The 26557-nt window shown below is 49.8% G+C and overlaps 2 protein-coding genes across 3 annotated transcripts; one reads left to right on the top strand and one right to left on the bottom strand.

The window, feature by feature from the left end:
- The first annotated feature begins 1651 nt into the window (after window positions 1–1651).
- Window positions 1652–13240, top strand: TSPAN16 (tetraspanin 16). The gene is given in 7 exon segments (XM_031438222.2): window positions 1652–1875; window positions 3749–3882; window positions 5653–5662; window positions 8607–8659; window positions 8661–8693; window positions 10454–10606; window positions 12483–13240. Coding segments are annotated over 7 exon segments (642 nt in total). The 5' UTR covers window positions 1652–1730; the 3' UTR covers window positions 12597–13240.
- A 2782-nt stretch (window positions 13241–16022) lies between these two features.
- On the bottom strand, window positions 16023–25523 carry RAB3D (RAB3D, member RAS oncogene family). 2 transcript variants are annotated; one of them, XM_010978305.3, is made up of 5 exons: window positions 25350–25523; window positions 23731–24006; window positions 22960–23078; window positions 22753–22877; window positions 16023–18934 (listed from the first exon to the last, which is right to left on the bottom strand). In XM_010978305.3, the coding sequence occupies exons 2-5, from the start codon at window positions 23956–23958 to the stop codon at window positions 18747–18749; spliced, it is 660 nt and encodes a 219-aa protein (XP_010976607.1). In that variant the 5' UTR covers window positions 23959–24006; window positions 25350–25523; the 3' UTR covers window positions 16023–18746. The 2 variants fall into 2 exon arrangements, with proteins under 2 accessions (XP_010976607.1, XP_010976609.1); XM_010978307.3 differs by having other exon boundaries at window positions 25402–25523.
- Between the last annotated feature and the right edge of the window lie 1034 nt (window positions 25524–26557).

The following is a 26557-nucleotide window of genomic DNA, read 5'->3' as shown; positions in this document are numbered from 1 at the left end:
ATGTGTGTTGGGAGGCTTTGGAGGTGGGTCTTGCCTCTCGTTTCCTCACACTGTCAGGCTGAGCGGCGGCTCTCGGGGACGTAGGCACATTTGGATATGTCTCTGGCTGGGGGACGCCGGTGTCGGGGCGAACGTAGGGCCGTGCTTCCTCTGATGGCCGCCAGGGGGTGCGCGAGGCCGGGACCTGGGCCTCTGCCTTGCGGTGACGCCGGGGCGGGGCTGCCTCAGGGGCGGGGCTGCCTCGGGGGCGGGTCTTCGGAGGGGCAATGCAGGCACAGGGTCCTGCTTTCTCTAGTTCCCGCTGGGGCTGCTCGCCTTCGAAGGTAGGCGCTCTACCCTGCCTCTAGGTCTGCACCGCTCTCTGCCTCCCACCCTCCCTGCCCTTATCTGTCCTGCATTTTCCCACCCTCCTTTACGCCACCCCTCTCATGAACTGCTTTGCCCCCATTTTCTCACCCTCCTTTGCCTCCCCATTTTCGGGCCTGAAGGACCTCTAGCTCTGAGTTTCCTTATTTCAAATGACCTTTTAGAGAAAGATGTGAATGGACACACTCCTAGCTGTGAATGTGGCCTGTGGTCCAGGGAGAAGATAGTCACTCCTCCGTGAAAATCTTGCTTAGTTCCCCATGTCCTAAGAAGCAGGCAATTTGACGAACATTCGTTAAATTAATTCAAGTGGAAATTAAATCTCACTCCTCCTCTCCTTACCTAGGGGCCCTCAGTGTCTACATGCACATTTTTGCCCTGAAATGCCCTCTGTTATCATATCAAGAGAGGCCCAGTGATCAATGATTTGTGGGCTCAAGGACAATATCTTCACCAGCTGTGGCTGAGCAGGCCTCAGACGGAGAAAGAGCAGAGCTGGGGAGGGATCAGAAGTTCCCAACTTCGGGGGGGAGGGCATAGCTCAAGTGGTAGAGCACAAGCTTAGCATACACAAGGTCCTGGGTTCAGTTCCCAGTACCTCCTCTAAAAATAAGTAAACCTAGTTACTTGCCCCCTCAAAAAAATAAAATAAATTAAAAAAAAAAAAAAAAGAAGTTCCCAACTTCATGTCAGTATTGGAGCTCCGAAGTCCAGCCTTGGCCCTGCTTCCTGTGTGGCCTTGGACCGTTACCTTGGCCTCTCTGAGCCCCGTGAGAAGGATGAGCCAGTGAGCTAACATGTAGGCAGGGCCTTGGGGAACCTGATGGCTCAAACCTCGATTCCTGCTTCATGGAACCTCTTCATTCATTCATTCTATAGCAGTTTTTTGAGCTTTGGGAACACAGCCATAAAGGGGAGATCCCAGGCCCCTGTCCACTTGGAGTCCCAAGTATAGCAGGGGCATTGACCACACGAGTGGTCAGTGTTGAGCGCTGTGCCCACAGGACCTGAGTGGCATCTGGAGGACACCAGAGCAGCACACTGTGCCTCTTCTCCACTGCTGGCGTGGCCTATTTGGAGGATGAGGAGCCAGCAGGGTGCAGTTTGGGGCACCTGCTTCCCTGGCACAGGGAGCCTTGCTGCAGCATCCGACTGTGGTGTGATAAAGGCTTATGAGTGAAGAGGGGCAGCCGCTGGGCTCCCCACCTCTCCCTGGCAGACGATCAGGCAGACAGGAGCAAGAGGGGCAGAGCAAGACAGCTTTGGTGCCCCCCACCCCAGACCTCTACCATCTTGGGAAACAGTAGCTCAGAGGTTTAGGACGATGCTGACTTAAGTAGTCAGGGCAACCCAGTCTGGCCAACATGGCTGAAATGCACACTCCGTATTATTCCTTGAAGAAACTGTTATCTTTCTTCAATGGCTTCGTGGCTGTAAGTATGTCACAACCCAGGCCCTGGGGCTTTGCAGCCCTTCCTCCATGGCTGGCTCCTTCAAAGACAGAAATAAGTTGATCCAAATTCACTGGCACCCGGACCTGTGGTCCTCAGGGAAGCTGAAGGGATGTAGGGCAGACTGACGAGGAGCAGAACACACTGGGAACAGGCGTGGCCTCCATCGACCCAGAGCTGGTGACATCAAGCCCAGGGGAGTGTGACCTGGGGGACCTGGGGTCTGCGGTGGAAGAATTTGGTTCTAAGGCAAATCCTGCAGAAAACGACATTGTTTGGGAAGGCAGGAGGGAATGATTCCTTTCTTGGTCTTTTCCATTTTTCAAATCTTTTTTTTTTTCCTTTCTCTAAAAGTAACCTGAAATGTGCACTGTTAAAGAAATCATTGTTTTAATAGTAAAACAGTACGAGGAAAGGCTGCCAGGAAAGAGAAGGAAATTAAATCTCACTCCTCCTCTCCTTACCTGGGCTGTACCATTTTGATAGGAATTAAGCAGGATAATGCATTTAAAGGGCTTGTGCCTGTTCTGGGAACATTGCTCAATGAATATCATCATTACAGCCTCCCAGACTTTTCTCTGTACCTTTTAAAAACAGCAAAACAAACATGGGGTGCTATTGCTTAACAAATCTCATTTTTTTTCTTTTTTAAAAAATCGTTTTCTTCCTTTTAAAGAGACTGTATTTTTGAAGAGTAGTTTTAGGTTCACAACGAAGCTGAACAGAAGGTACAGAGAGTTCCTGTGTAAGCCCCGCCCCTCCCACGCACAGCACCCCCATTATTCACATTCCCCATCAGTGCAGTGCCTTTGTTATCATGAACCTACACTGATATCATTGTTACTCAAAGTCCATTAGGTCTCACTTGGTGTTCTATATTCTAGGGCTTTTGACAAATGCAGCCACCATCTCAGCATCACATAAATAATTTCACTGCCCTAAAAATCCTCCACCCATCTTCTCTCCGTCCCCGCTAGCCCCTGGCAACCACTGATCTTTCTGCCTCCGTAGATTTGCCTTTTCCAGAATGTCATATACTTAGAATCATAAACCATGTAGTTGTTTCAGATTGGCTTCTCCCACTCAATATGTCTACATTTCCTCTGTCTCTTTCCGTGGCTTGATAGTTCATTTCTTTTTAGTGCTAATATTCCACTGTCTGGATGTGCCACAGTTTATTTAATCCATTCCTGTGCTGAAGGCCATCTTGGTGCCTTCCAACTTTTGGCCATAATGGATAAAGCTGCGAGAAGCATCTATGTGAAGGTTTTGAGTGAACGTAAGTTTTCAACTCTGTTAATAAACACCAACGAGCGTGATTGTGGACAGTCTACTTTCTTTTTTTTGGGGGGGGGTGTAATTAGGTTTATTTATTTATTTACTTATTTTTGGAGGGGAGGATGTAATTAGGTTCATTTATTAATATGATTATCTTTAGTGGAAGCACTGGAGATTGAACCCAGGACCTCATGCATGCTAAGCATGTGCTCCACCACTTGAGCTATACACTTCCCCACCGACAGTCTACTTTTTAAAAGACTTCAGGCCTAAAAAACATCTTTCTGTATCACTAAACATTCTCCTACAACAGGAGTGAGCGAAGTACAGTCTTGTAAGTCGCGTCTTTCCATGGCTTGACATCCCATCCAGTCCTCCTCTGTCTCCACTAGTTTCTGTTATGCTCGGGTCTGTTTTGGGCACACTGTTGCCTGGTGGCAATGTAGGAGAATGTTTCTCCACATCCTCCTTGCCAACTCAGGGTATTATCATTTTTGAAACGTTTTTGCTGATCTTATTGGCCTTTGTTCCTCCTTTCCTCTCCCCTGGGGAGAGGCCTTCTTCGTACGCAGCTACTGGATCACTTTTCCCTGTCTGTTTCCTGTTTTGCAGCTCTCTGGCGTGATCCTCATCTGCCTGGACACCTCTGTCAGTTTCCGAGCGGTGGTCCTCTGCATGCCTGCTTCACGCTGACTAACTGTGCCTGGTAAAGGGCTGCGTCACGGCGCTGCTTGGCTTCGCCGGGTATTATGGAGCAACCAAAGAAAGCAGAGGCACCCTCTTGTTTGTAAGTTGCCCACAGCTCCCCCTCAAACTCCCATGTCTTCGTCATGTCTGAATCCTTCCTTGCACACATTGCATACTCCTTCGATTGTCATTTCCTATTTTACAGTGTTAACCGTGTCGTTTGATGCGTGGCATCCAGCAAATCCACCTTTTCCTTTACGATGTGTCTCATTTAGAACTCCCGTACCCAAGTGCATAAATTACACTCTCTTAGGTTTTCTTCCCGTAATTTTTAAGTCTTGCTTTCTCACTCTTAACTCTTTATTGAGAGTTTGATCATTTGTGTGTGTGGTGTGAGGTAAGGGTTGGATTTGGGTGTTTTTTCTTCCCCAGTTGTATGACATATTGTTGCGCTGACTGACTGGCTCATCCAGTCCTCCTCTGTCTCCACTAGTTTCCGTTATGCTTGGGTCTGTTCTGGGCACGCTGCTCAGTTCCATCAGTACATATGTATGTCCCCTACGACCACAACACTATGGTAATTGCCAGGCATGCACAGTACACGTTTAAACACATGGGGTGTGTATTTCAAGCATGATCACGCAGTTGTTAGCATGTCACAGGTTTTATGTGTCTCACTCATTCTCATACACAGCTGTGACCAGGCATCTCCCCAAAGTCTAGCTCCCAGCATCCCCATTCCTATTTCCCTTGGAATTGTGTCTGAGCTGATCATCCCATCCTAAATTTAATCTGTCTCCAGCATCGTTTGTTTCCCTTCCTCCATGGTATTGTTGTAAAACTCCAGCAATTTCAATTTGGGGTTTTCAGGGAGACCCTTGCTCCAGCATCTAGCCACCCCTCAGAGTATAAACAGCTTCAATGGTTATTAAAGCGCCCGTCCTCGCCCTCCTCCTCCCTGAATCTCCATCATCTCTTGTTTCCTTTCTTTTTTTTTTAAATATATTTTTATTGATGTATAGTCAGTTTACAATATTGTGTCAGTTTCTGGTGTACACCACAATGCTTTGGTCATGTAGGAACATACATATATTTGTTTTCATATTCTTTTTAACCATAAGTTACTACAAGATATTGAATATAGTTCCCCATGCTATACAGTAGAAACTTGTTTATCTGATTTTGTGACACTCCTCTTGTATTTCGAACTGAGAGACACTCTGCTAGATCCGACTCTGTAGGTGCTTCTGTGCAATTCAGTGGGTTTGTAGATGTAATTCTTGGTGCATTTGTGGGAGAGGGCGAGCTGTGAGTCTCCACCATCTTGGCTCAACCCCCTCTCGTTTTCTTTCTTAATTACCTCATTCAGCAAATAGTTATTGAACGGGTCCTCTGCCTACAATAGTTTATCTTCAATAGGATGTCGACATTATCTTTTTTTTTTTTTTTTTTGGTCACTCATTTTTGAATTAAAAAAATTAAAAAAAAATTTGGGGGGAGGTAATTAGTTTTGTTCATTTATTTATAATGGAGGCACTGGGGACTGAACCCAGTGCTAAGCGGGCACTCTACCACTGAGCTACACCCTCCCCTCCATGGATGATCTGTAGTTCAATTTGGAAGAATCAAAGAGTCCTTCCTCTCACACCCTAAGTCCAACCTATTGGCAAATCCAATCAACTTTACCCTCAGCCTCTGTCCCATCCAAAGCCTCAGAGACCACACTCAGAAAAGTAAAGTCCTGATGGCCTTGGGAGCCACGAAGGGTTCTGAGCAAAATTGTGCATGGACTCAGGTGCTCAGGGCGCCCTCTGGCGGCTACGGGGGACCAGAGGGCCGGGGACAAGTATGGAAGACTGTGCTGGTCCAGGTGGGAGATGGTGGGGGCTGGACGCGGTAGGGCTGTGGAGGGGGTAAGAAGTGGGCAGAGTCGGGATAGATTCTGCAGATGGAGCCAGTAGGACTTGCTGACGCCTGGATATCTGTCCTCGGAATGCCTCAGTCACGCAGGTGTTGGGAGATATTAATATTAATATGAATCCTTACAATCTGATACAGGAACCACTCGTCTGGGGTCTCACAACTGCCTCCATGTTTGTCCTTGTTGGCTGCGGGTACCTGCGGTGTGTATCCACTGTGCTTTCCTGATTCTCTATGTCAAGGGCAGATGAGCCCAGCCATCGGCCAGTCTGGTGACTCAAAGCCTGAGTTATCAGAGATTTTAATAATAATAAAAGACATAATTGGAAAGAGATCAAAGGGGAACCAGGAACTGACCTGTCTTTGCCCCCTTCCCCAAATCTGGCTTCTAGAAGCTCCACAGAACCCACTGAGACCCCTTGAGCTGGCCCCACCCCTACGTTGTAAAGATTGGGAAACTGAGGCTCAGGGAGAGAAGCAGCTTGAAGACCTCCCCTCTGCTTACCGTATTTCCCACTGTTTCCCACCAGGCATGTGAATTTTTATTTTTTATATTTTTGCTTTCTTGGATTTGTTTTTGTTTTTTGGGGGGGTAATTAGGTTTAGCTATTTATTTTTAAATTATTATTTTTAATGGAGGTACTGGGGATAGAACCCAGGACCTCGTGCATGCTAAGCACGCACGCTACCGCTGAGCTCTGCCCTCCCCCCAGGCATGTGGATTTTATCAGAAACATGAGGCGGCATATGTTGGTATTTTCCCGCGGCCTCCACCGACCTGTCATCTGTCATCTCCTCTTCAGTCTCATCACCTCTCCCTGCAGTTTGCATGTCTGGGGTTTCTTGGCCTTGCCTCTCCTCCCCTCTTCCTGCCTTGTTCAGTCCCCCTCCTGTCCTCCTCTCCATCTGCCCCTGCTGTCTGCACACACAGCCTTCGCCTCACCCGCAGGTCCCCTCTTAAGCCTCCCAGACTCCCAGAAAGGGCTGAGCCTGAAGTGGGGCTCCAACTAGCAGCTCCTAAGAATACTCCACTGCCAGCATCTTGGACCACATTCAGGAAAGCAACACATGGAAGAAATAAAACACTCCCCCTTGCCCCGAGGCCTGAGCTCTTGCAAACTGGAGGGGCCATGGTGGCCTTGGGGTGGGGTGGGAGGACTCCCAGCAAGTTCCCAGCCTCCCTCTGCCCCGCTCTGTGTCTTCCAGTGTTTCTTGTTCATGGTCATCATTCTCATGGTGGAAATCACAGTCGCCACAGTGGTCCTTGCCTTCTTCCTGATAGTTAAGTACAGCACAGCTTTTCCCACTCCGCATTAGAAATCCACAGAATTAATAGAAGCCCTGGGGCCCCCTCCCAGGCACCCACGCTCGCTGAGATCCGGTGATGGCGGTAGACTGGGCCTCCAGAGATGGGCCCAAAAACCTCAGCCTTCTTCTTAAAGGCTCCCCTCAAGAAACCTGTTGAGTTAATTTGACCAGCTCTCCTGCATTTGGGGTGAGGCTGAGGGAGTAATGGGAACAGCTGTAAAAGTTGTTGGGGTTTTGAAATGTATTCAAAATAGAGGGCTATTTAGCAAAATCCATCAAAATGACAAAGCACGGATCCTTTGACCCAACTGTCTGGTCTCTAGGAATTAACCAAGGATTTGCTTGTTCGCACGAAGAATGACATACATACCAGAGTGTGCAAAAGATTGCTTCCAGCCTAGGGAGCATCAGTGGTGGGGAGGGTTTAATGTATAATAATCCACATAAGCAAAGCCGACACAGATGGAAAGAAGGAGGCTCTATATACAGGAGACGGTCCATTTTCCAGGACATAGTGTTGTCCTCGTTTGTGTCCCCACAGAGGCCCACCCTGAGACAAAGATTTGAAGGCTTGTGGTTTATTTGACAGATGATTCCCGAGAAGCACCTGTCAGGACTGGGGCAGTGAGGCAGGGAAGGGCATGTAGCCCTTAAAAGCTGACACTATGGGCAACTGGACTCAGTGCTCAGTCCTGTCCGGGGACGTCTGGGATGCAGCGAGGAGCATGCAACTATTTTCTCCATCCCAGGGACGAGGGAGCCGCAGTATTGATCCGCCGCCTCCCATCAGTCATTGCTTGCGGGCTGCTCCCAGGCGCATGCGTGCTGAGAAGCCGCAGCGAGAACTTCGGTAGCTGGCGGGGAGCGTGCACAGAAATGAAAGAAGCCACCAGGATTTGAGCAAGTGCACTGCTACTCTTGTTGAGAACAGCCCCGTGCAGAACCATGAGAGTAGTATAAAGCAAGGCGAACCATACTGAGAATATGCTTTGACACACATAGCAGGTCTCTTTTGGGACACAGGAAACAGTAACAGTCGTGGTGGTGGAGTGGGAGAAACTTGTTGGCTGGGAGAAAAAGGTGGGAGGGAGACTTTTCATGGTCTACCCTTCTGTGCTTTGTGAATTTTGAACCATGTGACTATTTCACCTCATTGGAAAAAAAAATTTGTTTTAATTTAGGTCTCTATTTAAAAAATAGAAAATTAAAGTTGCCCTTTTTGTGCAGAGAGATTCAGTTGCTAAAGATGATATTCAAGTCTTTAATCGAGTTACAGCCAAATCCGGGGTGGGGCGTAGCAGGCGTGTGGGCGACTCGAAAGAGCAGATGATTCAAACTCGTTTGTGAGGGTGGGTACACCCAGATGCGCTGGGCTTGAGACCCACGCTCATCCCCGTGTCCTTTTCTCCGGGCAATGGAAGCCTGAGTTCGTCGTCCTCCTCCGGCGCAGACCCAGGGCTGGGGGGAGGGGCCGTGAAGGAAGCAGAAGGGAAGTCCCCCCTCCCCAACCCCAGGTCCCCAGAAACTTCACCCAGTGGAGCACCTAGGTGTCTTCTGTGTTCACCATTTTCCGTTTCATCTTTGAGGGTCACAAAGTGGCCTTCGTGACACTGAGGAAGAACTACAGAAGTTACAACGAGCCAGATGAACTATTCCATGGAATGGACTTTGGTCGTGGAGAAGGTGAGAGTCACATCTTTGTTTTTATTGTGGTAAGAGAGACATAACTCAAGTTGATCATCTTAGCCATTTTGAAGTGTCCAGTTTTGTGGCATTAAGTGTGTTCCGTGGTTGTGCAACCATCCCCGGAACTGAAACTCTGTCCCCATTAAACAGTAACACTCCTTCCCTCTCCCCCCAGCCCCTGGCACCCACTGTCCTGTGTTCTACCAGTTTCTAGGAATTTGACTCCTCTGGGGACCTCCTATAAGTGGAATCAGATAGTATTTGCCTTTTTGTGTCTGGCTTATTTCACTGAGCATCATGTCCTCAAGGTTCATCCAAGTTGTAGCATGTGTCCAAATTTCCTTCCTGTTTAGGGCTGAATTAATATTCCATTGTATGGAGACACCACATTTTATTTATCCAGTCCTCTGTCGATGGGCACTTGAGTGGCTTCCACCTTTTGGCTACTGTGAATCATGCTGCTATGAACATGGGTGTACAAACACAGTCATCTGATAGAAATGTTGTGTAATTCTTTGAATGGCCGTGCCCTGCCCCCTTCCTTCCTGTCTCATTCTTCTCTCTTTTTTTTTTAGTAGAAATACTGGGGATTAAACCCAGGACCTCATGCATGCTAAGCATGTGCTCTACCACTGAGCTATAAGCTCTCCCCTCCTCTCTGTTTCTTAAACACACTTAGTAAGCTTCAGCCTCAGGGCCTTTTGACAGCTTGTTCCCTCTTTTTGGAATGCTGTTCCCTCAAATATCTGCATAGCTCCCTCCCTCACTTCATTCAGGTCTCTGTTCAAATGTCCCTTCCCAGGAAAGCCTGCCCTGCCCTCTCTTTCCAAGTTATCCTCAACCCCTGTATCAGTCAGGCTGGGCTAAGTGATGCATTTAACACCAAGATGGTGGAAGATTCAACTCCCAGTAGACCTTGAGGCCCAAGATGGTGGGAAATTTAACTTCCAGTAGACCTTGAGCTTCATTACATGCTCCTTGTAATATATTAACATGGTAAATGGCACTCCCACAGGCACCATAACAGTTCTGAGGCTGACCATAAATGGCTAAAAAGTGAGCGGTGGCCCAATTCCTGGGAATCCCAGCCCCTTCCCCAAAGTAGTTGAAATAATCTTCCCACTTACTAGCATATAAATCTACCGAGCTCATAAAAACCAACAACCCCTACACCTTGTAGCCACTCTCCCTTCTAAGTGAGATGGACCACAATCTGTTTACGGACTGTGTATCTACTTTTACTTTAAACTGAGCACCCAGCGCTACACCTCATGGCTTTTGTCTTGCCTTCTGAGACAGCCTGCTCTCTGTCTATGGAGTATGTATCTCTCTGAATTAATATGCTTTTACTCAACTGTGGCTCACTCTTGAATTCTTTCCTGTGCAAAGCCAAGGACCCACACTTGTTGGGTTGTGTCCCAGGGACTCAACCGAGACCTGGGACATGGCCATCCTCTTACCCAACATTTTTCCTGTATCAAGACCAGCGTGGCTGGAGCTGAGTGAGTTAAAGGGAAGAGAGGGGAGATGAGGGCCCAGAGGTGACAGGGCAGATCGTGCAGTGCCTTGTGGGCAATGGTGAGGAGTTCAGCTTTTACCCCAAATAAGATGGAGCCATGACGGGGTGGTGAAAGGAGGTATTTAGCACAGGCTCTGGAACGTGGTGACTGCTCTAATAGTAGACCATTATTTCTATTGTTTTCAATTATTTTGATCATTGAAAGGGAGTCTTCAAGTGTCTATTCTCCTCGCTGCAGCTAAAGTGCTGTGGAGTGAGGAACTACACAGATTTTGCTGGCTCCTCCTTTGAAAGGACCACTGGCCACACCTACCCCAGGAGCTGCTGTAAATCCATTGAGACCGTGGCCTGTGATGGGCGCAATGTGTCCACAGATGTCATCCACCAGAAAGTAACTTGAGATTTTGTTGCGCGTCACCTGGGTAGACCCTGAGGGCTGGTGACTTCTACAAAAATTGCATTTTGGCAGAAACGCCAGTGATTTCAACCACAATTTCAGCTCATTTCGACCACACAACCTAAGGTTACTATCCCCATTTCACAGATGGTGAAACTGAGGCCTGGGGAGGGGATTGGTTCAAGGTCACGTGGCTTTGGTTGAGCTTGAATTTGGATCCGTGTTGGCCTGCGTCCATTGCCGGGGCCACACTGCCTCCCTCACCAAGATATTAAGCTCTAGCAATTATAATGGAAAACAATCGTTCTAACCATAGTGATGGCTGCCATGTGACTGGGCACTCCTGCTGTGAATTCAGTCTCCATTGCACCCCTTGAAGTGGGGACTGCCCTTCTCCCATTTTACAGATGAGGAGACTGAGGCACCGAGAGGTTCTCATGGCCAGAGAGAGGTGGAGCTGGGCTTCAAACCCCATCCCTAGCTTCCAAACCCCTAACTTCTGCTGCAGATGAATGAACCCAAGGCTCTCCCCCTGAGGGAAGAAATAAGAGTCATTTCTTAATTCATCCCTTCATATTGAATGGCTCCTGCTGGGTGCCAGGCCAGAGCCTCGGAGATGGACATGGTGCTACACGCTGGCTCACTGTGCCTGCACAGCCTGCCTGTCAGCTCCCGACCTCCTCTCCCACTCACTCCATCACTCATTCCCCTCCAGCCACACTGGCCTCCTCGCTGCTGCACAGATAGACCAGGCACATGCTTGCCTCAGGGCCTTTGCACAGGCTATTCTTTCTTCCAGGAATGCTCTTCCTCTAAATGTTTTCCTACCTCACCCCTTTCAAGCCTGTGTACAATTGTCAGGCTGTTCCTGACCCCCTATCTATAAAAGGACACTGCCACAGTCACCATCACACTCTGTCTCCTTACCCTGCCTCAGGGTCTGCCCAGCACTTAATCACCACCTGACAATGTGATTACTGTACTTGTGTATTACCTGTTTTTTCCCCTCAACCCCATCAAGGCGGAAATGTCTATTTTGTATGTTGCTGGGTCTCCAGCACCCAGTCCAGTGCCCAGCACAGAGCGAGCACTTAATAAATGCCCATTAAATAAAAGGGGGACACTGACCCTTTGAGCTCAAGGCCAGTCAAGCTTCCAGAAGAAAGAGGAGCATCTCAGCGACCACAGGAAGGGAAGCGGGGGCCCATCCCCTGCAAGTGGCTGGCTGTTCTGCCCATTCACTGTCTGGTCTGTTGATCTCTCTAAACCTTAGTCTCTTCATCTGTAAAACAGAGAATAGACTAGTGCCCACCTTATGGGGCGTATAGTGAGAAAATACATGTAAATGGCTGAGAAGGTGGTGGATGCAGTTAGCCCTTCTGTTCATATGTAAAGAGCTCTCGGAAATGACAGTTCCTGAATGCCGACTATGGGTCAGGCCACTGCTGTAGATTCTGTCTTAAACCTCACAAAAATCTTGTGAGGCAGATCCTACTGGTCTATTTACACTTGGGGAAACCGAGGCACAGAGAGGTGTGGTGATTTCTCCAAGGTCACACAGCTAGCTTGGGACACAGCTTGGGACATCTGGTCCTGCTCTTAATCACCATACTAGGATGTTAGCACAAATGGACACTGGGGAGGAAGTGGTATGTTCTGGAGTGGGGTAAAGGAATGAGGAGGCCAGGGAAGATGTTGGGGTGGGGGAAGCAGTCCAGCAAGAACGAGCCAAGGTCCTTGTCACTGTGTCCCTTTCTCTTCCCTGAATCTGAGAGGAATGTTGGTAGTCTGCCTGGCGGGGGGTTGATGGGGACTTGGAATCCACAAGTCCCTGACCAGGTCCTGCTTACTCTGATGTTTGTATCCACAGGGCTGTTCCCCTAAGCTCCTGAAAATAACCAAGACTCAGAGCATCAACCTGAGTGGGGTCTCCCTGGGGGCAGCAGCAGTGCAGGTATGGCCCAGCTCCTCTGCGACACACTGAGCTCTTTAATCGAGCCCCTACTTACTGTGTGCCCAGCACTGTTCGGGACACTGGGGACACAGCAGTGACAAAAGACAAAATGCCTGCCATGGCGGAGCTGACATGGTGGGGATGGATGACTGTTTGGTTTAAGATACCTGCTGAGAAGGAAGTAAAAGAGGGTGATGAGATAGGGAAAGGAATCAGGGATGGCCTCCCTGAGGAGGTGAGGAAAAGCCATGTGTGTGTATATGGGAGAAGACAGAGGGAAGAGCTGGTGCAAAGGCCCTCAGGTTGGCTTTTTCAAGGACCAGCAAGGAGGACTTTATGACTGGAGCAGGGTGGATGAGGAGGGTGGTAGGGGGAGATGAGGGCAAGGCCTTGTGGGCTACAGAGAGGGGTTTGGTTTTTATTCTGAGTATGATGGAAAGCCGTTAGAAGGGTTTAATTTTTTAAAATTATTTTTATTTTCAAAAATTTTTGCGGGGGAGGTGATTAGGTTTATTTATTTACTCTTAGAGGAAGTACTGGGGATTGAACCCAGGACCTAATGCATGCTAAGCATGCACTCTACCACTTGAACTATACCCTACTCCCGCCAGAAATTTTAAAATATAACAAAACAGAAACAGAGTCATAGATACAGAGAACAAAGAGGCGGTTGCCAGTGGGGAGGGGTGTGGGGGGAAGAGAGGAAGAGGTGAGGGAGATTAAGAGGTACAAACTTCCAGTTGCAAAATAAATGGGTCAGGGGTATGAAATGTACAGTGTGGGGAATACAGTCAGTAACTGTGTAATATCTTTGTATGGTGACAGACGGTCATTAGACTTATCGTGGTGATGATTTTGAAATGGATAGAAATGGCGAATCACTATGCTGTGTAACAGGAACTAACATGGTGTTGTTGGACAGTTATACTTCAAATACAAACAAACAAACAAAATCACAGGAAAAGAGATCAGATTCATGGCCGCCAATGGCAGGGCATGGGGGGAAGAGGGAACTGGATAAAGACAGTCAAAAAGTACAAACTCCCAGTTATAAGATAAAAAGTACTAGGAATACAATGTGCATGATAAATAGAATTAACACTGCTGTATGTTATGTAGGAAAGTTGCTAAGAGAGTAAATCCTAAGAGTTCACATCAGGAAAAAAAATTTTTTTTCTTTAATTTTGTGTCTATGAGGTGACGGATGTTCACTAAACTTATTTGGTAATCATTTCCCGATGTGTGTAAGTCAAATCATTATGTTATTCACCTTACATTTATAAAGAGCTGCATGTCAATTACATCTCAATAAAACTGGAAGGAAAAAAAAAGAACCGTTTTTACTCACAGCACTTCTGACACCAAATGTGTGGGGGTTTTCCACACCACTTCTCTGTGGGCACCACCTGGGTGTCCTACAGTTCAATTCCAACCCTACCTAAACTCTACAGGCTAAGGGCTCAGTCCCACAAGACCGCCCTCCACCTCAGATGCCGGTCACCAGTATTGGGTCCCCAGAGTACTCGTTATGAAATCCAAGTTCGTACTGCTCGCTGCACAACAGGCCAATAAATCGAGAGACAAGTTGTTGAGGCGAGGGAGCAACCCTATTCGGAAAGCCAGCAGACCGGGAAGATGATGGACTAGTGCCTCCAAAGAGCCATCTTGCCTGCATTAGAATTCAGGCTTCTTTTCTACTGAAAGGGGCGGGAGTAAAGCCAAGCATTTCCGGTTCCTGTTGCGCTCGGGGTTGTTAATTTCTTCCTGCCTTCACAGGTGGGCCTGGTCACAATGTTTCCTGTGAGCTAAAAAGGCATTTTCACTTAATGGTCATTACCTGGGAAGCAGGATTCCCAGAGATGGGCTTATAGGCAATGTCCCTTTAGTGATTAACTAGCAAGAGAATACAGAGGTTAAAGTAAAAGAAACGTGGGACACAGAGTCAGGCTTGTTCTCCCCTCTGACATGCCATACTCCTCTCTGACTTGGCTACAAAATCAGGGGGCCCCTGCAATCCCCCCTCCCTTTCAGGTTTGATAACTAGAATAATTCACAGAACTTAGGAAAGTGAGTTACTTACTATTACCAAGGATGTAACTCAGATAGGAGAGATGTACAGGGCAAGGTATGGGGAAGGGGCCCTGAGTTTCCATGCCCTCTGTGGGTGTGCCACCCTCCCTCAGTGTGTTCACCAAACGGGAATCTCTCCGAACCTTGTTGTTCAGGGTTTTTATGGAGATTTCATCATGTGAGCGCGGTTGATTAAATCACCAACAGTTGGTGATTGGCTCGATCTCCAGCCCCTTTCCTCCCTGGACCCTCACTCCCAGGAGCTGGGGTTGATAGTTTCAACCCTCTAATCATGATTTGGTCTTTCTGGTGACCAGCTTCCATTCTGAAGTTTCCCAGGGGCCCCCAGCCTAGGCTGTCTTCTCATTTGTATACAAAAGACACTCTTATCACTCCGGAGATTCCAAGGGTTTTAGGAGCTGTGTGCCAAGAAAAACCAGGACCAAAATCCAACTATTTCTTTTCTGTTGTATCAGACAGGAAAGAGCTGGATGTGGCCACAAAAATTTTTTAAATCCATGCATTTGAAGTGCTGATATTATAGTGAAGAAACACTTGTTTAAGTTAAACAAGAGGGGAGGGTATAGCTCACTGGTAGAGCACATCCCTAGCACGTATGAGGTCCTGGGTTCAATCCCCAGAACCTCCATTAAAAAAAAAAAAAAGTAAACCGAATTACCTCCCCCCAGAAAATAAATAAACATAAAATTAAGTTAAGCAAGTAAATTATATAGTACTTTAGACACTAGGGGCTATGGGGAGGAGGACACATAGAAAGGGGCATCAGAAATGCTGGGGAGGGGTTGCAGCACTAACTAGGGGGGTGGGGAGGGAGATGAGTCAACAAGAAGGTGAGATTTGCACAAAAAGCATGAGGGGAGCCATGTCACTCCAGGCTGAGGGAACAGCCAGTGCAAAGGCCCTGAGGCAGGAGCCTGGTGTGTTCAAAGCAGCAAGGAGGAGCAGAGCAAGTGTAGGGGGCAAGTGGGAAGAGTGACAGGGAGAGCAGTGAGGTGACAGGTCAGATCATGCAGGGCTTTTTGGGTCAGAGTCAGGTAGGAGCCATGGAGGGTTCCGAACTGACAAGGGACCTGACCTGGCTCAGGTATTCACTGGTGCCCTCTGGCTGCTATGGGGACCAAACTTCTTGCCAGAATTGGTTGAGGAAACATCAACTTCCTTGCCCTCCATGCACTGAAACTTTCCAGGGTCAAGGTGGTGGCCACGAGGCCCAGCTAGAGGCAGCCCCACATCTGAGGCTCCCTGGCCTGATCTGGGTTCTACTATATGACACACAGCCCTTGACCAACCATCTACTTGGCTGTGTTTCAACCATCCTCTTCCTGGAAACTGCATTTCACTAATGGAAATAAAAGAACCACCACATATGGACATAATGACTTTAATTTTCTTTTTCTTTTGTGGAGAAAAATGCACACCTTTCTGAGTGGACATCAAAGAATGGCTTATATGGGAGAACCACATCCAGGATATAAATGGCCAGGTCCAAAGCTTGAGCCATAGAGTATTTTGGGATCATTGGGAAGAAGCCAGTTAGCAGAATCAGTGCTTCAACAGAGAGACCGAAATGTTCACCCCTTACTTATTTTTTTTTTGGTTGAGTAGGAGAGAAAGCTACAAGAACATGGTCCCTGGAGAAGCCAAAGAAAGAAAAAGAAAGAAAGAAAGAAAAAAAACTAGAAACCCAAACCCAAAATAGCAGTCATAGCAATTTCCCACTGAAACTGCCTATGGAAAGACAAGTTCCTGAAAGCAGGTGATAAGAAGGCACAGCGTGGATGCAGGAAACAGCCTCAAGTCACCTCCCCAGATCCCAGCCTCCCTGGAGTTGGGAAGTTGTTTTCCCACAGCCTTTGGCTTAATTTCTGTTTGTAAACTCAACACACTTCCATCCCCTGCAGCGATCTTCATGTATGTTTCAGTTTCCCAGAGACCATCAGGAGTGAAACCTCCCCTTCAAACATCGTAAAATAAAAACTTGCATTATTTTTAGAGGAAACAACAAAAAAAATTCTTCTACATCATTCCCAGTCTCGAGAGAACCCAGAGGCAGCTGTCTCAGTCACTACTTGAAGCTGAACTACTGAAAAATCTTATGTAAACAGAAACCTTAGGCCAGGTCAGGGACTAGATGCAGCCAAAGCTGTGTTTTATCACATGGGAAAAGTCAGCTTGTCCCTCAGATAATGGCACTCTGACCTGCTGTATTTTTTCTGGCTACAGTCTGTTGGCCAGTCCAACAGAATCTTGACAGGCGGTGGTGCATCTTAAGAAGCCTTTTTATAGTTGCTTTAAATTCTCCCTTATGTTAAAGCAACTAACATGCTTGACTCCCACCCCAAAGCTTCAGGTACCCTCACCTGATGCATTTCCAGGAACTTGTCCCTCCCACTACAGTCGTCTAACTTGGTGGACAAATATCCCCACTTTGAAGCTCTAAAAACAGCCCCCAGTATGGGGTGAACGGAGCCCTGTAGACATAAACTCAATCTTCAGCTTCTATAAAGAGCTATGTTGAACTTGAACCAGATCTTCCCCACTCCTGGGAGGAGGTTGAGTTCTTCAAGGCTACGGGAAGTTGTTTTGGAGGCAGAGGCTGGGAGGCTGCCAACGGGAACACAAATCATTCGCTTTGGCCATCCGCACAGTGTCAGGTTCTGGAGTGTTAGTGTTGCAGGGCAGATAGAGGTGGCATGCTACCAGAATTTGGACTCTGGTGGGTAGAAAGAGCTGCTGAGTTGGGTGGGGGGCGGGGAGGCATCAAGATATAGATCTCCAAACTGCGCATCACTTCCCAGCAGGGGCCCCTGGCAGCTGAGGACCCCAGTTGGGCCAGTTCCCTGCTGGTGCCTCCACCTGGGAGACCGGTTCCCCGCCCATACCCCATCAGCGCGCCACTCCCAAGGTGTATCGCCTAGTGCAAGCAGCAACAGCCGTCAACCAACCCTGCCTCCTCGCCTCTCCAGCCCAACCCCAAAGCATTCCTTAGATGACTCCTCCATGAGCAGAAAACATCACTGGACCCTTGCGGTGACATGGCTTGGGAAGCCAGCCATGAGTGGTCTAGGGTTTTCAAGTCGGAGGAGCCAAAGTCCTCACATCGGAAAAGCTGTCCCGGCAGCTCAAGCTACAGGAATGTTACTCAATTTCCTTTTCTAGCAGGATGTCAGATGTGGAAAGACCTTGCTTAAAACATTACCAGGCAAAGAAGGCCGGGGCGGGGGCAGTGGGGTGGCAGGTCTGGGTAGGAGAGCCCCATGCTCCTGGCTCCTGAGTTAACTCCTGGTAAAAAGCCCCCAGCAGGAATGCCAGGGGTTGAGTAATTCTCTGCCTGGCCCGATGCAGCCCATAGTTCCAAAATCCCATTCTGGATCAGGGATCCAGTGGATAAGTTGAAACAGTGGCAGGGACATGAGTGATGTGGAATTCTGGGGAAGCTCAGAAGGCACTTCTGGGGTCCCTGAAGCCGAGTGGAGTGGGGCAGGGGAGGGCTGACCCCCTCTTCCTTTATAATGGGAAAAGCCGCTTTAATACTGCTTTCACAGGCAGAGAAGCTGCAGGTCAGAAGGGAGGGGTCTCCCAGGGCCAAAATCCACTGCCCCGCCTCGGAGCCCTGAGGTCTGAGAAGGTTCACAGGCAGAGCCGCCTTCCTCATCTCCAGGGATGAGAACCCACACTGCACGAGACAGATGAACCATCTTCAGCCAGCACGTGAACTCCAAGCCATGACCAACACGGAATGGAGTGGACAGTGGTTCTGACCCAGAAGGCACTGTGGATGTCCCTCCACCAGGTGGGGAGGGACACGCTGCCCACACTACCCCCATTAAAACGCCTGAAAGCAGCAAGCTCGTGCACGCCCATATCCCCAGATTCTGCCCACAGTGCAGGGTCCTCAGGGTCTGGAGCCTGTGACAGCGGCTGCTTGGGCAGGCTGGTGGCCATGGCCAGCGAATGAGCCATGCAGGACTTGGGGATGGCTGAGGGGAGGCGAGGGGGCGCCCTGAGCTTGGAAACAGCCCTTGTGGCTCATGCCTCAGTCACAGTCCCTGCCGAGGCAGGAGGGGGTGGGGGGATGGGGGACCATTTCTAGCAGCTGCAGCCACTGGGCTGCGGGGGTGGGGTGTCCCCCAAGGCCGGGCCTTTCCCATTGCTGCCCGGGCTGGAGCTAGGTTCCAGGGACTCATTCATCTTCTCGCAGATGACGTCCACCAGGCGCTCAAACACCTGCTTCACGTTGATGCTCTCCTTGGCGCTGGCCTCGAAGAACTCAAAACCTGGAGGGACATAAGGGGGAACACCTATGAGACCTCAAGGGGCATAGCCTGGGCTGTGGCATCACCCGAACTTGGGTTCCAAGCCCAGTTCTGCCCTTTGTGCGGCTGTGGGACCTTGGCTGAGTCTCTTAGTCTCTCTGAGCCTCAGTCTGCTAGTCTGTAAAGTGGGAACAATGATGCTTTGGATGCTGATAAAAATCTGTGGCAACAGCTCTTGCCTGCACTACTTTGCGCATCTCTTTGTCACAAGGCAGTGGTGGCCAGAGTCCTGGTTGTAACATTCTGGTGTCCAGCAGGTATGGGGGTGCCCGGGTGAGTGGGGTTCATTTTCCATCCAATGTCTGCTGCCCAGGAAGGCACAGCCAGGCTGCCCACAAAGCCAGATATTTATGTGGACTTTTTTAATGCAGCCAAGTATTTCACATGTTCTGGAAAATAATGCTCCAGGTCAAATGAAACAGAGGACTGAGCAGTGGCTGAGGGCTGGCTTCAGCCCAGGGGCTGGCGGGTTTCAGACTTTGTAGAGAGTATACATGTGCACAGTCCCTGGCCTACAGAATGCACTAAAAATGGTGATACTAATGTTAATAGGCAGTGCTGACGTCACGCTTATGACGTGGCAGGCATTTTTCTAAGCACTTTATGTAAACTAACTCATTTAAGGATGCTCTGAGGTTCAGACTTTTACAGCCCATTTTACAGTTGGGGAAACTGAGGCACGGAAGAACAGTCATTCATGTAAACTCACCCAGGTAGCACAGCCAGGCTGCCTGGCTGGGAATAATAAAGATTAAACATTCCTATTGTGTCACCTGGGGCCTCAGGAGGGAGGGCAGGCTGGCTGACTTCTGGGGAGGGAGATGATGGTGAGGTCGTTTTGAATATATTCTTAGCATCACAGTGACTGTCATAACCTGTTTCTCCTTTTCAAAAAATGTTTATACCCCTAGAGGTGAGAAGTGGTACAAATGCTTTGGGGACTTGCCCAAGGTCCCTGGGCTATAGAAGTGACCGCTCAACCTACAAATAAGGGTGTACATAACAGTCCTTCTTGCACCCCTAAAAGGCTGGCTCAGGATCTGCCTGCTGGGAGCTGACCCTGAATGGTCCCCCATGTGTCCCCATCTGCCATCCCTGCCAAGGTAGGCCAGGAATTCAGACAAACACCCACCCTACTGCATACAGAACAGGGTAAACGGTCTTTACCCCAGCATTGTATCATGCTGCACTATAAAAATGTACTCGTAATTATTTATGTGTGTAATTATCCATTTACTGTCTCTGCTACTAGAAAACCAGCTCCAAGAGGCCGGGATTTCTGTCTGCCTTGTCCACGTCTGCAGCTTGGTGCTGGGCACAGAGCAGGTACTCAAAAGTACTTGATAAATGATGGATTGATGGATGGATGGATGGATGGATGGATAGATGGATGGATGACAGAGGCAGGGAACCAACACAGATCTCTCCTCTAAGCCTGGTGATCATCAGTGTCGCCCCCCTGTCTTCCTAGGCAAAGCTGGCATTTCCTTAATTGTGTCTGGCTCTGCCTCAAATAAGCTGAGGACTTTTTTCTTTTTGAACACTTTTTTCTTTCTGATTATAAATATTCAGTGAAGAAATTCACTGGAGAAACTAGAAACTACTGAAAAATATCAAGACAGAAAAGTGTAACCTCATCACCCAGAAACAATTACTATTGGCGCTTTGATGATCAACTTTCCACTCTTTTTGAAAATATAAATACACAATTGTTGGGGTTCAGTTTGTAGAGGGTATGTGCATGTGTGTGCAAGTATGTGGCCTTTTTCTTACAACATGGGGGTCAAATTCTATCTCCCACTTTGTATTGTAATATTTTAAATTTAATGGAGAGTGGGAGTCTCCCCTCACCCCCAGGAACTAGCTGTTTTCTGCAAGGAGGTGTGGGGAGCATCCTCAAGTATTCCAGCCCAGGGCCAGGCCCCCAAAGCTGAATCCCCAGCACATCTGGAAATCAGACCCAGGCTGAGGTTCCCAGAAAACACAGGGGACAGAGGAGCAGGTTAAATGGCACCATGAGGGAGCAGACTCAAACCCCAAATGGGAGACATTCCACAGAACAAAGGCCCAGTTTCTCCAATAAATGATGGCAAGAAAAAAAAAAAAAAAAAGAGGGGGAGGGTAGAGCTTGTGTTTGGCATGCATGCGGTGCTGGGTTCAATCCCCAGCACCTCCATTAAAGTAAATAAATAAATAAACCTAATTACCTCCTCCACCAAAAAGAATTTAAAAATTTAAAAGATTAAAACAAAAAAGAAAAAAAGAAAAGGAAAAAAAGAAGAAAGGAAGAAGGAGGACCATTATGGTCCAGGGGTCTGCAAACCATCTCCATAAAAGACCGGAGTAAATGTTTTAGGTTTTCTGCACAAGCATCAGCAATAGTTCACAATCATGCTAGCTAACACCTGAATGCAACCTAAGAGTTTGCCAGGCTCTGTTAGAACCGCTTCATACATCATACCTCGTGTAACCCTCCTGACGACCTGATGAGGTGGGGCTGTTATTATCTGCATTTCACACATGGGGAAGTGCAGGCCCAGAGAGCTGAAGTCACCAGTACAAGATCACAAAGCAATCAAGAAATAACACGAGTTAATGTTCAATCAGAGCATTTGCTTATTGAATCTTTCTAACAGCCCTAAAAAGGAGACATAGTTTTCACCTGTTTCCTAGATGAACACATAGAAGCCCAGAGAGGGTAGGCGAGGTGCCCAAGGTCACACAGCTAGTGGGTTGCAGAAGGGGATTCTAGCTCCAGAGTCTGGATCCTTAACCCACCCTCCCCTGTAGTGGTTACACTGCCTCCCGCAAGGGAAGTCCAGGGGAGGGCCTAGAATACTAGGATACTCCAGGACAAGATTTTCTTCTAGCTTAAACTGAATCACTAATCCATTCACCTGATTCAGAGAGGTGGACTGAAAAGTTCCCCTCCCACCCAGGTGCCCTGGCCTCCTAGTTCTCAGACACAAAGCTCACCACTGTTTCTGTATCCTCTTGGAGTTCCTTTCAGCAAACCTAAGTATACATCCTTCTTCTCACCCATTTTATAGGCTAATGTAGGAGTTGGCAGACTTTGAGCCACAGGCCAAGTCTGGCCTGTTGCCCATTTTTGTAAATAAAGTTTTACTGGCAGATAGTCACCCTCAGTCACTGACGTATTATCTATGGCTGCTTTCAGGCAGAGCTGAGTGGTTATGACAAAGACCCTAGGGCTGAAAATATTTCCTTCCTGGCCCATTAAGAAAATGTTTGCTAAAAAAAAAAAAGTTTGCTGATCCCTGGACTTAAAGGAAGTGGCCATAACCACTATTCTGCAGTTTGCTTATTCCATTTAACCATATACCACAGCGACCCCTGAACATAAAGAATGTCCCCATCCTTTTTAACAGCTGTGTAATATTCCACCACAGCACTATACTTCATGTGTAGCTGTCTTCTCCACTGTGAGATATTTGGGAAGTTGTCAAGGTTTTCTACTACTAACGGTACTATAATTTGATATACTTGCCACTTCCCACATAGGTGCAGATGTTTGTAGGATAAATTTCCAGAAATGGTTTTGCTGAGTCTGGGTTCCCAGGGCAGTGGGGAAGTAAGGAGTACCTGTGGGTGAATCCTCTGAAATTAAATGGAGAAGGTGATATACATGTGGGTATTCTTCTGGGCAGATCTTCAAAGGGCAAAGGGTTGATGACTGTGGTAGGATCTGGGACTCGAGCACGGGGATGGGGGTTTTGTTCTGGGAGGTCCAGGGACTGTGGCCCAGGCTGGGCACTAACCAAGGTCATCGGCGAGCCTCCGGCCCTCCTCAGTGGGCACCACACGTTCGTCCTCCAGGTCACACTTGTTCCCCACGAGGATGACCTGAGCATTGTCCCAGGAGTAGGTCTTGATCTGTGTGGCCCTGTGGAGTTTGAGGGCTGTTAAGCCAGAGATTAGGGTCAGGGGGAGAGGGCAATGGTCGGGAGGGGTCAGCAAGCACTCACCAGTCCTGCACGGCGGCAAAGGACTCCTGGTTGGCAACATCATACATGAGCAGGAAGCCCATGGCTCCGCGGTAGTACGCTGTGGTGATTGTACGGTAGCGCTCCTGGCCGGCCGTGTCCTGGGCACACAGCAGGGTCAGGCATCTAGAAGTCACTCTGTTTCCTACCTCACCCCTGCAGGACCCTGTCACAGCCCCAGTCTGATGGGAGAAACACAGACCCCTACCTTGAGGGGTTCCCAGTCTAAGGGGTCAGTAGCCTCTCAGGGATTTATCAACCTCTTTGACCTCATCTCCAAGAACCAACTTCACGACAACAAACAAGAACCACCTGGGCCAGAGCGCGCCACCTTGACGCAGGCAGCCTGGTGCTCGTTACCATGACAACCACTAGTAGCCGGAGTGATTTTTTTTGGGGGGGAGCAGGAGCATGGCTCTGAAGAGCAGGCAGGCTCAGTGGGGGCACCCCTGGCTTACCCAGAAAGGGTACCCAAACCTCTTCCCCATTGGTCACCAGGACTTGCAGCCCACATTGGGTGAGTACTGTCTCCCCCTCAGACCCCACAGGGCAGGGCACGTCCCCCCCACCCTGATGAATTCATCTTGTAGATCACACCACTCTTCACACCTACCCCGAGCCCCCTCCCTGACTTTGGGCCACTCTCCCTCAGCTGGGACCCATCCCCACAGCCCGACACTGTCGCCTGGACTTCCCATGAGGAACCCTAGGTCCTGCCTGGCCAACAGACCCACAGACAGCTGCCTGGCCCACCCAGATCTGCAGCTTGATCCTCTTGTCATGGCGGTAGACCGTCTTGACCTTGAAGTCGATGCCCACGGTGCTGACAAAGGCGGGCGTGAAGGAGTCGTCGGCGTAGCGGAACAGGAAGGACGTCTTGCCCACGCTGCTGTTGCCGATGAGCAGCAACTTGAACATGTAATCAAAGTTCTGGTCTGCTGCATCCCGCTGGCCCGTCTGGGGGTCTCCCGCTGATGCCATCTTGACAGGGAGCCTCCTGAGGGGGCGGAGGTGGGGAGGGCTGCAGCCCTGCAGGGAAATAAAATGCCAGGAATGGCTCCAGTGTCTACATCGGACCTGGGCTCAAATCTTGACTCTGTCACTTGGAAGCCAGGTGACCCTCGATGCAGCACTTGCTCTCTATCAGCCTCAGTGTCCTTTTCTGGACAATGGGGATGTTTGTCAAATTCAAGGACCTGGATTTGGGGCAGGAGGCATGGGGTGCCCAGTAGGGCGGCTGAGGAAACAGACCCTGTGGAAGGTACAGGTGTGGACTTTGCCCCGGGGTGAGCAGCCGGCGTGGCCCAGGTGTGAGCTGGAGGGAGGAGGGGCTGCCAGCTGGATAGAGCCCCCGCCACCTCAGGGCCTGGGTGTTGACTTTGGCAGGTGTTGGCCACCTGCCTGCTCCTACCGAAGCCATGTTTAACCCCTTCCATGACCCCCATGGGGAGGGGGGTTTCAGTGGATACAGCCCAGGTTTAAAGCCCAGCTCTACCCCCCAGTAGGTACTGCCATCTTCTGTTTGTCAAAAGGGCCGGGCCCATCTCCCTCCTGGTAGGGCTGACTCACCCCAGCTCCAGCCCATGGAGGCCAGAGCGACGGTCCCCAAATCCAAGGAAACCACCCCAGCCGCCACCACGACCACCTGGTCCTGCCTTTCCCGGCCACCTGTCCCCACAGCTGGGCTGCTTCATCTTGGTCCAGCATATCCCCTCAGCCCTCATTGCGTCCCTTGGCCTCAGCTTCCCCCAACAGTTTACGGCTACTCCCTGAGCCTCTCAGAGAGGCTCCAGAAGGCCTGGGTGAATGGGCAACCGGCAGAGGAACCCCTGGTAAAGTCATTTCTCAATTGCCCGTGTGGCTTTTTTTCCATTTTAAAGGAGGACCCAACCGGCCTCCCCTTTCCTGCCCAGCCCTCTGCCCCACCCCATGTTCCGGGAGAACGAGTTTCAGGAGGGGAAGAGAAGAGGCAGGAAGACTTTCCCCATGCCGAGCAGGGCTGCCAGATTGGGTCCCCCGCCCCACCCCACCCCCAGCCCCAGCCCACCTGTTTGGCCTCTGGTCCCACTTTTTTTGATCATCTGCGGACCCTCCCTCACGCCTGGCACTAGGTGAGAAACCCGGAGGGCTCAGCCTTGTCCCCCATCACTAGATGTGGGGCGCCCCAGCCAGTGCAGGAGAGTGCAGGAGCTTCCTCCCATCACCATATGGTCCCATCTCAAGTCCCCAGCTGGGCTGTCTGCCCCGCCCGCGCCCCATTAAGGCTCCCCGATGAGCCCAGCTGGCTGGGGGCGAGGGAAGAGGCGTCCCCCGCCGCCTGCCTTTGTTCCCAGGCCCCGGGCCCTCCCCCTAAGCCCCTGTTGCCCCAAGACCTGCTGGGACGCGGAGGTGTGGGTCTGGTTGCGCTCCCTCCGAAGGGGTCACCTCGCGTGGGGGGTGCTGCCCGCGGGGGTTCTGCCTCCAAACTCGCTGCGGCCTGGCCCCGGTTGCGACCCCGACCCCGCAGCCGCCACCGCCGCCGCTGCCCGCAGCCACCCGGATCCCGCGCCGGCTCCGCCCAGGCGGGGGTAGGAGGGGCCGCTCCCGGCTAAGGGCGGGGCGGGGCTTGTGGAGAGCGGGGGAGGGGCTGGAAGCAGCACCGCGTGCGCAGCTGTCGAAAATCCGTCCCTTAACAATAAACATTTCATTTTAACTAAACCATACTTAGAACTTCTACTTGTGTCCACAGCTGCTAAGAGCGCGGACTCTGGAGCCTGTTTCCAATCCCAGCTCTACCCCTTTCCAGCCCTGTCGCTTTGGACATGTTAACCTCTCTGGGTCTCATTTTCCCCATCCATCACGTGGTCCATAACAAGAGCACCCACCTTATAGGGTTGTGTGAACGTTTCGATCTGAGTTAGTATTTGTCAAGTGCAGCGCCTGGCCCTAAAGTGGGCTAGACCCCCCTTTCTAAATACTCTTAAGGGCCCTTATAATTAACATCCCTTAACAGATAAACTGGGGATCAGAGAGGGGCAGCCTCTTGCTTGAGGCCACATGATAAGGAAATTTGGCATCCAGGCTCAGCTGAGGTCTCAGACTTTTCTTCAAGCCAGCAGGACAGGATCTGCAGTTATAATAATTCAGGCTTTGGTAGGGTTCAAATCCCAATGACTCCACCTGAAGCCACTTGCTGAACTTCTCTAAGCCCCCATTCCTTCATGGGAACATTAGCTGCCTCCAAGGGCTGCTGTGGATGAACTGAGATGACTTGCACCAGTCAGGAAGGGCTGGCATATGCCCAGTAACAAGCAGCCCTACAGCCTCCACAGCAGCCAACCCCCAAGGTTTGCTTCTCACTCACACTGCTCATTGCAGTGAAGGGATGATGTGGCAAGTCATGCACTGGCTTGCATACTTCTCTTTGGAAGTGACTCTGCTTATATTTCATTGGCCAAAGCAAGTCACATGGCCACCCCCAATGTCAATGGGGTGGGAAATACGCTTGTCCTCTAGGGATCAGAACCAGCTGTTGTCACAGTAATGGGTGGTACATGCAATGGGTAGCGCCACGCCTGGCACACAGTGGGTGTTCAACAAA

The sequence above is a fragment of the Camelus dromedarius genome, chromosome 27 (assembly GCF_036321535.1).
Source record: "Camelus dromedarius isolate mCamDro1 chromosome 27, mCamDro1.pat, whole genome shotgun sequence".
Taxonomy (NCBI): domain Eukaryota; kingdom Metazoa; phylum Chordata; class Mammalia; order Artiodactyla; family Camelidae; genus Camelus; species Camelus dromedarius.
Note: the sequence above shows the minus strand (reverse complement) of the source record. Positions and strands in the feature narration are given on the sequence as shown.

Bases quoted from the DNA above. Each gene is read 5' to 3' on its own strand.
- RAB3D (XM_010978305.3), bottom strand. From the start codon at position 23,958: ATGGCATCAGCGGGAGACCCCCAGACGGGCCAGCGGGATGCAGCAGAC. The intron at 22,878-22,959 runs GTGAGTGCTTGC...CAAACTCCACAG, and splicing joins TTTGCCGCCGTGCAGGACTG to GGCCACACAGATCAAGACCT. The intron at 18,935-22,752 runs GTTAGTGCCCAG...ATGTCCCTCCAG, and splicing joins GAGGCTCGCCGATGACCTTG to GTTTTGAGTTCTTCGAGGCC.